At 38.8% G+C, this 15,418-nt stretch overlaps 2 protein-coding genes across 3 annotated transcripts; both read right to left on the bottom strand.

Moving 5' to 3' along the window:
* Positions 1 to 1,876: 1,876 nt before the first annotated feature.
* Positions 1,877 to 2,728, bottom strand: cldn26 (claudin 26). Its single transcript, XM_028034490.1, has one exon. It carries the CDS (start codon positions 2,561 to 2,563, stop codon positions 1,907 to 1,909), a length of 657 nt encoding a protein of 218 aa, XP_027890291.1. The 5' UTR covers positions 2,564 to 2,728; the 3' UTR covers positions 1,877 to 1,906.
* A 2,543-nt stretch (positions 2,729 to 5,271) lies between these two features.
* Positions 5,272 to 13,525, bottom strand: lztr1 (leucine zipper like post translational regulator 1). 2 transcript variants are annotated; one of them, XM_028034481.1, is made up of 19 exons: positions 12,940 to 13,525; positions 12,787 to 12,849; positions 12,651 to 12,707; positions 11,950 to 12,029; positions 11,749 to 11,857; positions 11,202 to 11,285; positions 11,057 to 11,114; positions 10,819 to 10,958; positions 10,539 to 10,740; positions 10,117 to 10,227; positions 9,921 to 10,013; positions 9,716 to 9,811; positions 8,439 to 8,631; positions 8,185 to 8,354; positions 7,671 to 7,954; positions 6,820 to 6,969; positions 6,293 to 6,398; positions 6,097 to 6,177; positions 5,272 to 5,652 (listed from the first exon to the last, which is right to left on the bottom strand). In XM_028034481.1, exons 1-19 carry the CDS (start codon positions 13,089 to 13,091, stop codon positions 5,536 to 5,538), a joined length of 2,346 nt encoding a protein of 781 aa, XP_027890282.1. In that variant the 5' UTR covers positions 13,092 to 13,525; the 3' UTR covers positions 5,272 to 5,535. The 2 variants fall into 2 exon arrangements, with proteins under 2 accessions (XP_027890282.1, XP_027890283.1); XM_028034482.1 differs by having other exon boundaries at positions 8,439 to 8,628.
* Positions 13,526 to 15,418: the final 1,893 nt, after the last annotated feature.

The raw sequence follows: 15,418 nt of genomic DNA, 5'->3' as shown, positions 1-15,418 counted from the left end.
TTTTATCCAGTATAAAACATATTACATCCCTTCTTCATGGTCCAACTTTCAGAAGCATTGTCCTTATCATGGCACAAGGTTATTCACCTGAGAATTGCAGATTCATCTCTGTAGAAATGATGACTTCAGCAGTTCAAAGCCTGATTGTTAAGACACACTGTTACTGTGATAATACCAAATGAACTAGATAGAAGAGGATGTACTGGGTTAGAAAAATAATAACACTGACCACATGGTGTTATTGTATTTCTACAGGGTGCTGACAGATGACATGTACTTACGCACTCCAGTGTCTGTTTGTGTTGCTCTTTGTGTTCAAGCATGTGTGAGAAGGCATGTCCAAGTGGAAGTCAAACACGTGCACAGCAATATGACTGACTGAGCTCTGCAGTGTTAGTGGAGGACATATAGTGACACGTCTGCTGGTTACTTTAATTAAAACTGTTAAATGCAGAAGCCACAACAAAAATACATATACAGAGTTTGATTTGTTTTTTACAGGTTAAAATCTTACAGGTGCATTTTATTCAGACCCCTTGATATGATATTTTGCGGAATCACCCTTGACTGGAGTTACAGCTGCATGTCCTGTGGAGTGTCCTCTACCAGCTTTGCATATTTTTAAAAATGATATTTTTGCTCTTTCTTCTTTGCTAAGTAGAAAAGGTTCAGTCGTGCAATGGTTCAGAGTCTCCCTTCGAAGCAAAATGAACACAAAAAGACTGTAGCACTTTAAGGAAACCCATGTTGTCCACACTACTATTACTGGTTTTCTTGGTGGTTTTCTTTGGTGCTAATTAAAATAGAAACATGGTGACCCCTGATACATGTTAAAGAAAGCTTTGTTTCCGAGTATCAGCGAGACTACAGGCAAATATTTCTTCAACATCCAGCTCACTTGTAATATAGAGTAAACAGCAGTCATGAATACAGCTTTAGCAGCTGCTATTTGTTTTGTCACTTTGGTTTTAGCTCTTTTACAACATTTTAGGAGAGAAATTGCTGATTGTAAATAAATAGCATAGAAATATTCAATGAGTTTGTTTAAATATTTTAAATCTTTTGATTTAATAAACAACTAACCTTTATTATATCAGAAATCTTATTTGGAGCCAGAATTTCAGCAAGATGTAAACAATCAAAGAGGAACAAAAAATAAAAACTGTGGAGATTAGAGCATGGCAGGAGTCCAGAAAAGCTGTAGCTTTTTACAAAACCAGACATTACCAACACATACACTTAAAAGGTTGAATTTGATTCACATACAGCAACAAATGTCTGTCTCCAATAACTCTAATTGAAACTTCAGAGGCAGAAAGGACAATAGATGAAGTGAACGGCTCACATGGTTCGCCATCTTTGTAGAAGACTCTGTCAGTGATGTAATACTTTTTTCCATTTCTTGATGAAGGATTGAACAGTGTTCTTAGAAAATCAAAGCTTGTGATACACTTTTAACAAAACCCCAAACCTACTTCTTATTTGGGTGATTTTCCAGCGCAGTCAGTTTTACAGGAGTATATTTAGAGAAATCAGCAGTAAAGGGAGCTGAAAACAAATGAGCAAAAATGATTTGAATATGTAAATCCCAGTAAAGTTTGTGGTCTGAGCTTAACAAAATGTAGAAATGCTCAATGCTGCTGCAAAGAAGCAGAATATGTTCTAAATAGCAAAAGAAGCTGCTTTTGTTTATAGTCTTGCATAAGTTCAATAAATCTCAACAGCTGCATAAAATAAAACATTCAGAGAGAATATTTTTGTTTGAGAAATAAACCCAAAAAGAGCTTTAAAAAATACACAGAGTCTTGTAAGTTTTATAAAAGCTTCAGTTTTTAATCAAAGCCATATACACAAATTTATTTATCTCATGATTTCTTCCAATTAAATCTGGATGTAACACAGACAGCTAAAGAACCTCTGTCTTCAGGTAGTACCTTGTCCTGGGCTTCAGCTCTGTACTGATAGGAACATTCAGTCTTTGCAGGTCATAGTCCCCCATGCACACAGCCACAAAGAACAGAGTTCCTCCGATGACTTGGCCCAGACCCCCAAACCATCCAGAGAACATTGCCTCGCCATACTCCCACCGAGGCATCACGTCAGGAAAACCTTCATCCCAAAAGTCCACCACCGTTGTGTACGCCACTATGGAAACAGGAGCCAGAGTGGTGAGACCCGACACCCAGGTCATCACGCCGCTGAAGATGAAGAGCCGTCTTTTTACTTCTGGCTTCTTCACACCCATGCCAACCCCCTCCAGACCTAGAAAGCCAGTCAACAGGGCAAATCCTCCAATTCCAATAGATATCAAGACGAGGACTCTGGAGATCTGAAGATCCACCGGCAGGCCCAGCACAGAATCATAGGCCTTGCACTGAATCCCCTTCTCTTCCGTGTAGAGGCAGGTGAGCCAAAGCCCTGAAAACCAGTTCTCCACCTCGTTGAGGTCAGAGTTCATCGTTTTCCACAGGGGTAAAAAAGCAGTGACCAGAGAAGTGACATAGCTCCCAAACGACAGAAACAGTGCCGTTTTTTCCATCATTTTTGTTGTTAGAAAAACCATCTTCTGCTTCTGCAGGTAAACCCTGTGTGCCGTAATTCTCCCGTCCAAGTTAATGTAATAAGATAAGGGATCCAGAGAGACTCTTTAGCCCTTCCCAGTTTTTGGGAAGGTCCACTTCTGCAGCCTCCTTTAAAAAAATGCACTCGATAAGAGAGATAATCCAGCATTGAGGTTTGACAATAGACCCACTGTTTCGTCTCAGTGTTCAATGTCATCACAGCGACTAATGAACTCTGTTTTTAAATGAAACCAGGTATGTTCAGTGAAATTCCTGGCCCAGAGTGCACGTGTGCAGCAACATGGCCATAGGACACACACAATTAAACACAAAAAGAAAAAGAAGCTTTCTTTGATATTCATATCATGGGCTGTTTAAGAATGCATCCAGTACTTTTATGAGTTACTGCTTTTTCAGATAAAATGCTGCACTGACATACCTGATAAAACTACTGTTTTGAAACATGCATTTACATACTAAAGAAACCAAAACGGGAGCACTTTATTTGCCAAGTGTCTCAAGTGTCCAGACTGTGAAAAGCACTTTGTGTTCACTCCACTGGACCATTCAAAGTGTTAGAAGCTCCAGTTCTCTCTGAATTTTATGACTGCCTAAAATCCAATGAACATTTTTTTTTATCTGTTATTAGTTTTTTTTTTAGTCCCTCCAGTTTTGATTTGCATTTGAGAAATGCTAAATTTCTTGTGTCTATAAAAAGTAGTAGTAATTTATTTGAATCTTTATTTAACCATTAAAATGATTTTTTCCTTCTATTTTACCAGGTTCAATCCTTTGAGATCAAAGCTTTCTGTCGCAATGTTAGTGTCAGTGTGGTACAATGACCATAACACAGAGTGCAAAATTACATAAAATGTATTTTTGCTAGACCCTGGGCTTTAACTTTAGTAAGGCAAACTAAGTTTTGCAGATGCAAATCACATTAAAGTTTATTTCAAAATATACAGCTCAGAATTATTCATATGTGTGGTAAGTGTGAGCTTAAAGTAAAAGTTTTAATTTGACCAGCAGGCTTTTTCTAAATAATTTTAACATTTTTGAAGTGTCCTATGCAGAGTCCTGAGTTTTCAGTTTGGCTGAAAATTTTTGGGAGGAGCTCTTCCAAGCTGAAAATGCAAAGTCAATAAGCAGAAAGATCAATATACAGTATTTCTTGATGCTCAGTCACAGGCAAAAGACTGATTTAAACATTTTATATTTTACATAAAGAAAAAAAAACAAGACTTGTTTCTATAATAAAGTCTAATAAAAAGTGTATCCTTTTTGTTGGGAGAACGAACATGTTCCTTAAGACAAATCATCATTAATAATTTCCCTGTATTAACAAGATAAGGGTAAAAAAAAATGCTCCCTTACTTTCTCAAAGGCATGTTGTTGATGTTTCAAAACCTTTGCAAGAACAAGTGCTGAGGAGTAAGGTATCAGTGACATGCAGGTGAAATGCAGTTCTACATGTTTTATATATACTGCTCAAAAAAATAAAGGGAACACTTAAACAACACAATATAACTCCAAGTAAATCAAACTTCTGTGAAATCAAACTGTCCACTTAGGAAGCAACACTGATTGACAATCAATTTCACCTGCTGTTGTGCAAATGGAACTTTGTACAGAACAAAGTATTCAATGAGAATATTTCTTTCATTCAGATCTAGGATGTGTTATTTGAGTGTTCCCTTTATTTTTTTGAGCAGTGTATAAAGAAAACAATTAGGCAAGAACAGAACCTTAAGGAAGCGCATTTAAAGATTTGCAAAAAGTCTAAGGTTGAACCAATAACTTCAACTGCCTGGGTTTGGCCAAATCAGGTATTTTGCAAACTATACAACTGATGTTTAAAAAACTAATATCTGCAAGGAATTGAAATAAAGTGGTCAGCAGCATCAATAGCACAGCAGATGTCATCTCAAGACACTTTATAAAACAGATTCAATTTATATACAATATTTAGTCAAGTCATCCAATTGTATAAGCAGATTTAAATATTGCAACGGTATCCCATTTACTTTCACTTTCACTTATAGTTGAATTTAGGATATTTATATTTTATTATTAGGTTAATTACTAACCCAACTGAACTAAATGTCAATATTGAGATTTATTGAAAACATGAACAGCAGAAAATTCAAGCTGATGAGCAAAAGAAAATAGTCAATGCAGTGTGTGTCTGTGAAAAACAAGTAAAAGCATTTTAGATATGTAAACCAAAGGAAAGTTGAATTTGGAAGTCAAAAACAAAACCATGTGTCTCATATAAACTCAAAACAGTGCACAGAACTTGACTAATTTATTATGCAGTTTATTAAGGTCACTATTACATGGTTCCTTTTAAAGTGAATAGGGATTTTTTTTTGGTTAGTACTGGTAACATTATAACTAGACATAGACATAATGAAACAAATAGTACACATTCTAATACTTTGTATATAATGACTGATTCCTTACATCACATATTAGAGGCTTGGTCACAGCTGAGAATAAAGCAAACTGAAGAACCGAGACGGATGGCGTCTAAACTGCATGTGGACAAAGTAAACCTTCCTGAAACACTTTTTGCATAAACTGTCACAATCATGAACAGTAAAATGCATATGGGTTTTAAAAACACTTGATAAATACTGAGCAGAGGACAAGCTTGCAAAAAGTTTGTGTTTACAAAATAAATGACAAAGTGTGTAAAAAGTTTTTTTGTTTGTTTTTTTTTTACAGTATTTAACATTTCTAAGCCACATTCTGGTTTCTTTGTTGATTTCACTGCTGCCTCAAATACAGCGAGACACAAAATGCAGCGTAGATAAAAGGCATTTATCATACAGGAGTCAGACATGCAGGGGCAAAAAAAAACAACCTAAAACATAAATAAAATAAAATGAATTCCAGTGCAGCAGGAATGAATAGAAGTAGATAAGTAGGAGATGTATGGCTTCTTAGAAGTAAATAGCTCTTCTGGGTTATCCTAAATGTCAGAGCCCATTTCAGCACACTGTTTGTCTGATATGTGCGTAGCTAGAGACTCAATGATGTCCAACAACAGCAGCTGGCTGAGAGACCGCAGGTTGGGGAGCTTGGATACCTTTGGAAGGGGAGAACAAAGCAAAATGAAAAAATGTTTCAAAAATTAAGACAATGAGAGACAAAAATGGGTGTTAAGAAGCCTTTGATTTCACATGCATAAAAAAAATGGCAACAGCGAGAAAAAAAAAAAGAAGCAGAAAGGAAACACAAACAGCAGAGCTAACACTCCAGTGAAGGAAAGTGAAAATTGAGTGTTTTGCTGTTTCATTAGATAACAAACAATAATCAAGAGTGCCACTGCGACGCCCCGCTGCTCTTTGATGAGGTGCTTACACAGCCGGCCAAGCTGTAAACAGTCTCCTCTCTACTCAGAAAATGGAGCGTATTCCGCTAAGAGGTCAAACGTGTCAGTTTCCCCACAAAGACAACGAGACTAGAGGGTTAGCTCAGCTGCACTGAGTGGGCAGCACATCCCCCAGGCTTCAGATACAAGCCCACCCACCTTGATGAACTGATGGACAATAATGTGGAGGCAGTGCTTCTTCATGTCCAGAGCCTGCGTCTTGTCTGCCGCCTCCAGGATCTGGGGAGGGGCCAGCAAGCACGAGAAGTGAGAGAAGAAGTTCTTTATTCAGCAAGAAAGAGATTGTGTTTTCCCAATTAGGTCACAGATACCCCAGGGTGAAAAATATAAATACCTGCAGGACATTCTCCACAGTCACATTCATCTCCAGGTTCTGCTTGCAGTAAGCCTGGAGCCTGTTGTTGGAGAAGCCGTAGTAATACGGAGCAGCAAACAGATAGCTGGTTATCAATGGTCAAGGAAAAATGCTCAAAACAGATGAGATGTCCGAAAAGAACTGCAGATATAATCACATTAGTGGAAAAATGTGTAACTGTGAATCCAAAGATTCCCCTTTTAATGCCCTTGAATAGCTTACTATATGCAAGTGTGAGAAAACTCATAGAATCAAACAATGACCACAAAAATTGTAAAGTAAATAAAGACATTTGGTTAGAAGACATTTAAAACATTACAAACTGCCCAAAACATAATTTACTGCCTGCAAATATGGTTTGAAAAGAAAATCTATTTACAACCTCAGATGACATTTTAATATACAAATGATATATAATATATAAAAATATTTCTAGATAAACATCCATCTAATTTAACCTGCCAATATTTAATTAAATGCCATTTTCTAGAGTTTGAGAAGGATACAGAGAATCTTCTGGAGGCATGTTGACGTCACCGTAGTAAATGTAGCGCAGCATGGATTCAAAAGCCTGCTTGCTTGGAACCATCTCACCGATGGAAATATTCACCTGACCGTCTTCTGGCATGAAGGAGCGGAACATCGCCTCAAAGTAACTGGAATATCAATACAAGATATCAGTCTGGAAAACAATGATTGTCAGTAAAAAATGTACTCCTGTCCAGATGCGTGGTGCCAAAAATAACTTTTAACACTCCTTGAAAGTTTTCATGATACATCCAAGTATTTTACTGGGACTTAATTTGACCTACTGACACACAGTAGAGTGTAATTGTTAAGTGGAAGGAATATTATGGATGGTTTTCAAAATTATTTACAAATGCAAATCTGAAGGGTGGCATCCATGTACAGTATATACTCTCTGGGATCTGATACCCCTAAATAAAAGTGTGAACGACTCTGTCTTCAGAAGTTGACTGAGAAGATTCAACTAAATGCATAAATACACCATCTCCACTGTGAAACATGTCTGTGAGAGCATCATGGTGAACACAATCAGAGCTGCAATGGCCTAGTCAAAGTGCAGAACTAAATCCAATTAACTCCAATCAATAAGTGTGCAAAAAGAGCACAGATTCTGGTGACATGATTCATAAATTGCGCATCTTTAACTGGTGACAGGCAGCCCTACACAGTATTGACTCCATTTTCCTTGAATCATTTTCCTTCCACTTTACATTTATAAAGTACTTTTGCTAGGTCTAATTACATAATATGGAATAAAGTAAAAAGGTTCCACGGGTAAGAGAACTGCCAACATGTTGGTCTTGTCACAGGTAATTAGAGTTCGAAGTACCTGGATCGAGCAGCAAGTATGGCTTTGTGTGCAGGCCGAGGATGTCCGTCTAACAGCAGAATAATGTCGCAGAACTCCAGTCCTCCTCCCTCCAGGCAGGCCTTCATGTCCTGCACCAGAGACGTCCCGATGTCCACTGGCTGGTCTGAATACACTCTGGGGGGAGGCTGCTGCTTCCGCCGCACTATCTCCACTATCAGTGGAGTGGAAAGATGCTCAAACTCTTTGGTCATGATCACCTGATTAAAGTGGGATTCCTTCACTACAAAGTTGAGACAGTGCTCCTGGAGAAGAGAAGATTTTTTTTTTTAATTAGGGTAAAAGGTTACATTTTCCTTGCTTATCTGGTAATAAAGACTAACATGAACAAAATAAAGAGACTGGTTTGTTGGTGTGAAACTGAAAAAAGTCAAGTTAAAGCTCCACTGAACTACAACCACTAGAGGTCACTAGAAGAGTGATTTATATTTGGTGTTTTCAAGTTGTTGGGGTTTTTTTTCAATCTGGGCTGTACCTTGAGCTGGTCCAGCTGCAGCTTGTTGGCGTTCTCACAAACACTCAGAACATTCTGCAGATCTACAGACGCCTCGATGTACTGCACACAAAGCTGCTCCAGTCGTGAAAGCTTAAAACTTAGAGCGAGTTTGTACACGTCCATTATCAGAAGAACGTCCTGGACATGACCTGCGAGTAGATACAGGAATATATAAATACTCTTAGTAGCACATTGCTGGATTTAGTATCCAAACAGGGAAAGTTTAGGTGTACCTCTGCGAGGGTACTGAATCTTGTCAGTATAGAGAAACTGCATTAGGACTTCGAAAGGCTGAGCTTCTGCTTCCCTGATGGATACCTCTAGCAGGGGCTGTGTGCCCGATGGCTTACTGCCTGCTGGGACATCTCTTGGGCCTCCAGCTGCTCCCTCATCACTTTCCTCACTGCTCTCACGTTTGGTCCTCTGCTAAACAAGAGGTTATGCAACATTTTTTCAGCATTTCCCCACCATATTAATAACACAATTTATTACTTAAATATGAATTGTTAAAACTAGTGCTCCATACGCTTGTTGCTGTGACTGTTCTGTATAGAAAGGCTAACTAAATGTCACCATAGCTAGGAGTAGTTAGAATTGTTACGGCCCTGGGCCTTATGGGCTGGGTTGCAGGTGTCTTGTTGTCTGTCTTTGTGCTCCTCCCCTTTACAGGTGCTGCTGATTTTATTCATTTGGAGCACAGAGCATTTAAACCTGGCTGTCTCCACCTTCTGGGTCGCCATCGGAGTCCACTCTGCCTTGATGCTTGTGGTGTTTTGTTGCCAGGCCTCAGCTCCCCTCCTTTTGCACATTTGAGTTTGTCTTTGTTTCTGCACTTCAACAATTCCATATGCACTCATACACCACATCCAAGCATTTGCATTACACCACTGATGCTGACATCCTCAATCCATTGTTGTTTGTGTTAATAAACATTCCTTTTTATGCACTTTAATCCCTGCATGGTCTCCCGTTATTGTTATGACCTTGAGCCAGTCGTAACAGAATAAAGAAAATCCCTTCACAGCTTCATATGCACAGAGAATAACTGGGCTGTTTACTTGTTATAAAAGTCGGTACAGGAAAATACAGTTAAAATGGATCCTCATTATCATGGAACACTTTTGTGGATTCCCAGAGCGCATTTTACAGACCAAAAATGTATAGCTTTAAACAAGCTTTCTTTAAAGAATTGTGTTCGTTCCTCCCTGTAGAATAGCTCAAACTCCAGTGAGATTAGAAGGACAGTTTCAGTAAACAACAAATTGAAATTCTGGTCACAGATTTTCAACTGAGTGCCGGACATCTTACGTTTTTATATAATGGCTTTCTTCTTTTCATCTTCCATTTGTGGAGAGCATGACTAGTAATTGTCCCACTAACAGCTTGCCATTGCACCTTAATTACAATTCACAGCTATTTTGTATCTTAAATGCAATAAAGAAGCTAGATTTTAGCTCACTTTGTGGATTTAAAATGATTTCCTGAAACATGTGATGTTTGTGACTCTGACCTGTCGCTGCCTGTCTCGGGCCTGCAGGATTTTCTTCCGCAGCCACTGACACCTCGCAGTAACTATGGCTATGTGCCCCAAGACTCTCTCTTCTCTCTGTGAACACAATAAGAAAAAGATAAACCACTGAAAAAAGTTGGACTAAAGAGAAGCCAAGATTTAATTTCAATCATGAATTTGGAAGAATCACTTCAGCCTCACACACCTCTCCCAAAATGAACTCCACATCACAGAACTGACGGTTCTCCCACAATTTGCCATAATCCTCGTGTAGGGTACACTTTGGGTAGCTTGAGAACTGCAAGGCAAGCATTTATGAAGCAGCCTGTTATCGACTTTGCAAGTAACAGATAAAATCCAGGTGCAAGTTTAAGAGCATTCCAGCAAGCATTTCCACTTACCTGGAATCTGTACATCTCCCCACTGCGTACGTTGTTGTCCACGGTCCCTCCAAAAATGTACATGGCATCTTGAATCACAGCAGCAGCATGGAAAAGTCTCCCACTGGGCATCTGAGTGGGAAAAGAGAAATTCAACTCCAGTTAAAGAGAACTTCAGGAATGCAAAAAACAATCTGTGGAGTTCCTTAATTGCAAATTCAGTAAATGAGTAGGCTATTCTGATAACCATGGGTTTTGCAAAAAAGAACAAAGATAAAAAAAGAGGACAAACAAATGTGAAAAGAAAGAAGGAGCACATTTAAGGATGGATGGAGAGAAGGAAGGAACACTGCCTTTATTTAGGCAAGGGAGAAGCAAATTAAGTTGGGAAACACAAAGATGTTTCCATACTCATAAAGGTTCTGGATTACCCGGACTCATACCTCACTGTCTTGACTGGGGTGAATCACCTCCCAGGTCTGAGAGTCCACATCATAACAGTGAAGCTCATTGGGCAGAGTGTTGTCAGCAGCCCCTCCAAATACATAAAGGTGGCGGTCAAAGGCGACCATAGTGTGTCCGTAGCGTCTCTGAGGAGGAGGAGGAGAGCCCCGCAGTAAATGCTCTGTTGGGATGCGTGTCCACCTGGGAACAAGGATGTTGGCTACTTTATAGAGATGTGACGCATTAATGTTTGAGCTTTGTTTAAAAAAATATACTCACATGTGGCCTTTAAACTCAAACTGAAACAGATTATTGGTGATTTTGGCTCCACTCTGACCGGAGAACACAAACATCTTATCCCGACATACAGCGACAGGGAAGTTACAGCAAGAAGGAGGAATCTCCCCACTCTGGTCAATCTGGTGGACACAAAGTCAAAGGAAAGCGGATGAAGAGAAATATTATTTCTATACGTTTGATTTGTGATTATTTATTTTAAAATAAGAATTGAACAGACCTCTTCCCAGCATGCATGTTCTCGGTCCTGCAGACTGATTGTCCACATGTCATTCAGCCTAGACACAAAAAGCAAACATCACTGAATTATAATTCAGCACATCAGAGTGAGAGTGAGATCAGAGTAATAGTCTAAAAAGTCATACCTGGCATTCCCGTCATATCCAGCAAAAATCCACAGCTTATCATTGTACACTGTGGCACCATGTGCAGATCTGGCCACTGGCAAGCTGAAACAAAGTCACAGAATACACAGATAAAGAGTATTGTGTACTGTAACCCTATAAAGAATACAATAGTTTAACTGTAAGGCAATGTAAGCTAATTAAGAATAATTGGTAACACTTTATTTGACGGGGTGTGCATAAGACTGACGTAACACTGTCATAAACGTGAAATAACATGAAATAACACCTGTCATGAACATGAAGGAGTCTTTATGAATGTTGTCATGAAGTGTTATTCAGTAAATAATGACACTTTTAATGCAAAGTTGCTTTTAAAGTTGCATTGAAAGTCCATTAAAAGTGCCAACTTTGCATTAAAGTGTCATTATTTACAAAATAATGCAAAGTTGGAACTTTTAATGGACTTTCAATGCAAACTAATAAATTCAAACATTAGTAAAATAAAACATTCACATAATGACATTTTTCTTGAATAATCTAGTCCATATATACAAATAATGTTTACCTTCCCTCCACCTTCCACTCGGTCCACTGTCCTGTGGCAAACTTGTACTCAAAAAGGTCGTTTTTGTTTTTCAAGTTTGAATTTGAATAAATATCTCCTGTGTAGCCCCCTGGAATACGACAGGACACCAAAGTAGACCCTTAGAGGACTCAAAAATATTATATTACATATTTTTAAAACTAAAAAGAAGAACCAAGTTACCAAAGACAAACATGCTGCTGCCATAGACCACTGCAGAGTGGTGGTATCTTGGAGCTGGCGGAGTTCCAGTGGTGAAAGCTCTGTGAGACACATTGAGACCACATGTTGAAGCACAAGGTCTTGTGGGAGGTCTCATTCCCCTCACACATTTTGACATTTTGATCATATTACAACCACAAACTTTAAGGTATTTTATATGACAGATCAAAGCAAAGTAATCTGTGTGGAAAGAGAGGCATACAATGTTTAAAAATGATCAACAAGTAGTTTAGACAGTGGAGCGTGCGTGCGGTTTTATCTGATATATTTATGTAAAATTCGGAGCAATTATTTCTCCTCATAAGTCATCAAATTAATAAATAGAGTCAGTCCACCTGTGTGTAATAAAAACCAAGGAGTACAGCAGACAGGCGTTTGTAGTGGGAAATTAACACTGTACACATCAACCTAAGGTTGAAACATGGTGGTGGCAACATCATGCTTTTGGGAAACCTTTATTCAGACATCAACCAAATGTTCAGAACTAAGGTTCTATCTAGCAGGTCATCAACCCATAACACATAGACAGAGATAAAATTTAATTGATCTGTCACATAAGAAAACTATTCAAGTTTGTGATTATAAAATGACAAGATGTGGAAAAAGTTCAAAGGAATATGAATATTTTTACAAGGTTTCTGATACAGATGCAGCAGGCTTACCGACACCAAGAGCAGTCCTTGACATCAAAGCGAAGTAAATCATTCAGCATGTTTTTCCTGTTGGGAGGCGCAGAGTTCAAACACTCTGGATGTTGTGCATAAAATAGGAAACATCACCTGTCAGTCTAAAACTCACCCATTGTCTCCTCCAAACACATATATGGCATCCCTGTACGCCACAACAGTGTGCTTACTGCGTCTGTGTGAAGATAAATAGAAACTCCGGGTGAACACAAGATTAAAGGAAAAGAAATGAGTCATGATCTGAGGATGATTGGCAGAAAGTTACCTTGCTCCCACAAACTCATCACATGGAGGGAGTCTTCTCCAGCGGTGTACTGTCTCAAATGGTCCAAAGTTGAGCGTCAAGTACTCCACGCTATCCGAGCAGCTGTGGTCGAAATCAACACTGGGCGCCACTTTAGTTGATCTGCAGGACATTTTGGCTAGCAACTCATCTGAAAGAGGATCAGTTCTCAGGGCAACTCATCCGTAAAGATTTCCTCTGTTAACGACATCATTAATGGCAGCCTTCCGCTAATAAGAGCTGTTAAATTTTGTAAAAGCGTATAAAGTTTCCCAAAAGAAAGGCAAAAAGGTTTAAAGTAAAGTTTGTCAAAAAGATGGCACTGGTAGTTCGTACAATATACTTTGCTAGCTAGCTAGCTAGCGTTGTTCGGCTAAGCTAAACACAAACTGTTCTAAATGTTAGCAAGTTTCTGCTTGCATTACGCTAAAATATCTTCCCCACCAACCAAAAACTGCGATAAATATAGATAGTTGGAAGATATTCAAGACAGAAACTAGCAAAATAACAGGATTATCACAACACGCCCCCTTCACACCCGGTGATGGCGTCACTTCCTGTTGAAAAGACGCAACTCGCACTTCTTCTTTTTGTTTAATGACGACTGGGAAACAACGTTTCGGTGCATTACCGCCACCGCGTGGAACAGAATGTATGTCATGGCGCTTTCCTTATGTGCTCGATGTGACTCTGCGCTCTTGGGGCATCATTTGTTAGGAAAAGCATGAGCGAGGGTTTGGGGGCAAAAAAGTTTTGTCATTTTCTCCTCTAACACATTTTGTGTTCATCTCCATTCAGTGGGGAGGTGGGTTTACAGTTCACTGTAGGTTACCTTAAGATTATTTGTTCATTGAAACATATTTGAGTTTCTAAAACTTGTAAAAAATAAAATAAAAATGTTTTCTCAAACATTTCAACAATGGGAAGAGACTGTAAACATTTTAGGATTTTGAAGACTTCTGCATCTTGCAGTGCACTCTCAGGGCAAACTTACATGGATGGCCAGATCTGGGTATGAAGGCAGTTGATCTCCATGTCCTCCATTTGCAGACTGTTTTTGTACAATCGGATAACTGATTTAAATTTTTTCTTGGACCCCTTTAAGTCCTCTAGCAGAACCATAATCTACTACAACTTTCTTTCTTTCAGCAATTTTGATCTTACCTTAAATATGCCGAAAATGATGTTCACCTAACACAAGTTATTTTAGGCATAATATAAAAATGCAATTGAACTGAACTGAATATCCAATGTTTATGTTTTAATCTTCGCAAACAGCATTATATGTGACTGGTCTGTTTTGATTTTTCTGAAAAGTCATACCAAACAGGTAATTCAGCATCTCACTGTTGATTTTTCAGAGATGTGATAATTGGGTCTGCCCTTATTAGGTTCTAAAGGTTTTTCTGTATCTTACAATAGTATGTGCTGTAAAAACAAGCCACATTATAATAAGTAACAATGGTGGCGGTTTTTTATATGGACTATATAGGATATTGCCCAGGGCTGCAACAGAACCAGTGGTAGTGGTTTAGATATGGACCACAACACCAGATAAAATCACACAACTCATCTGTCAGCTCCACCCTAAACAAGTCTTCTATTCATTTTATGGATGTCTAGGTGTGGCCAAATGACAACTGTTACGACTGGAGTCGTTAAATGTTATTATGTAAATGAGTGTGCAGGTACTTGTTTTTGATTGGTGCCTGGAGGACGACGGGGGACGTCCGATTGGTGGCTTCCCGGATGTGAGGAGTATAAAAGCGGCTGACGTGGACTTCCTGGAAGATCTCTCCTCTGCTCATCTCAACCGGCCACACTGTTTGTTTTGTTTGTTCAACTTCTTGGTTTGGAGTTTGTAGGAGTGAGCTGCCATTTATGTTGCCTTAGTTCTTTCCTGTTTTTTTAGTTAGGGAGGTAAGTTTTTGTCATTTGGTTTATTTATTTTCGGTTAGGTAAGTTGATTATTATTTAGATAGTTCCTTTTGTTTGTTGTTTTGGCACTAGCTCATTCTGAAGTTATATGCTCCATTTTTGTTATATTTAAATCAAACATATATTTTTTAATAAACATCATTGTAAAATGTTTAACTTTGTATGTGTTGGCTGTTTGGGATGGGACGAGGAGGGACCTTTCATGTTATGATCTGGCCACCCCTAGACGGGTCGTAACAACAACAAAAAGGGTGGCAGCTGCCCTCTGGGTGATGTTCTGCAGTTTCACCTGTCTTGAACAGGTTGTACTAAAATGTGAAGTTCCCTCTGGGATTAATGAAGTATATTTATGTATTCGTTCACTCATTCATTCATCCTCATCAGACATCAAGCAGCCACAAAACAGATTTACCATTTTTACAACGATTTGTTTATGGGACGTTACTTTTCTTTTCAGATATAAATGCTCAGGAGGGGCTGGGTGTAGCTTCTGGGCAGACTCGTGCCAAAACAACAAACAAAA

This window comes from Xiphophorus couchianus, chromosome 12 (genome assembly GCF_001444195.1).
Source record: "Xiphophorus couchianus chromosome 12, X_couchianus-1.0, whole genome shotgun sequence".
Classification (NCBI taxonomy): domain Eukaryota; kingdom Metazoa; phylum Chordata; class Actinopteri; order Cyprinodontiformes; family Poeciliidae; genus Xiphophorus; species Xiphophorus couchianus.
The sequence above is the reverse complement of the archived record's forward strand: the minus strand, read 5'-3'. Positions and strand labels throughout refer to the sequence as shown.

Excerpts from the sequence above, each read along its gene's own strand:
- cldn26 (XM_028034490.1), bottom strand. The coding sequence starts at position 2,563 with ATGGTTTTTCTAACAACAAAAATGATGGAAAAAACGGCACTGTTTCTG.
- lztr1 (XM_028034481.1), bottom strand. The coding sequence starts at position 13,091 with ATGTCCTGCAGATCAACTAAAGTGGCGCCCAGTGTTGATTTCGACCAC. Across the intron at positions 10,014-10,116 it reads GGGAGATGTACAGATTCCAG|TTCTCAAGCTACCCAAAGTG; the intron begins GTAAGTGGAAAT and ends CTTGCCTTGCAG. Across the intron at positions 8,632-9,715 it reads CCCGAGACAGGCAGCGACAG|CAGAGGACCAAACGTGAGAG; the intron begins GTCAGAGTCACA and ends CCTCTTGTTTAG.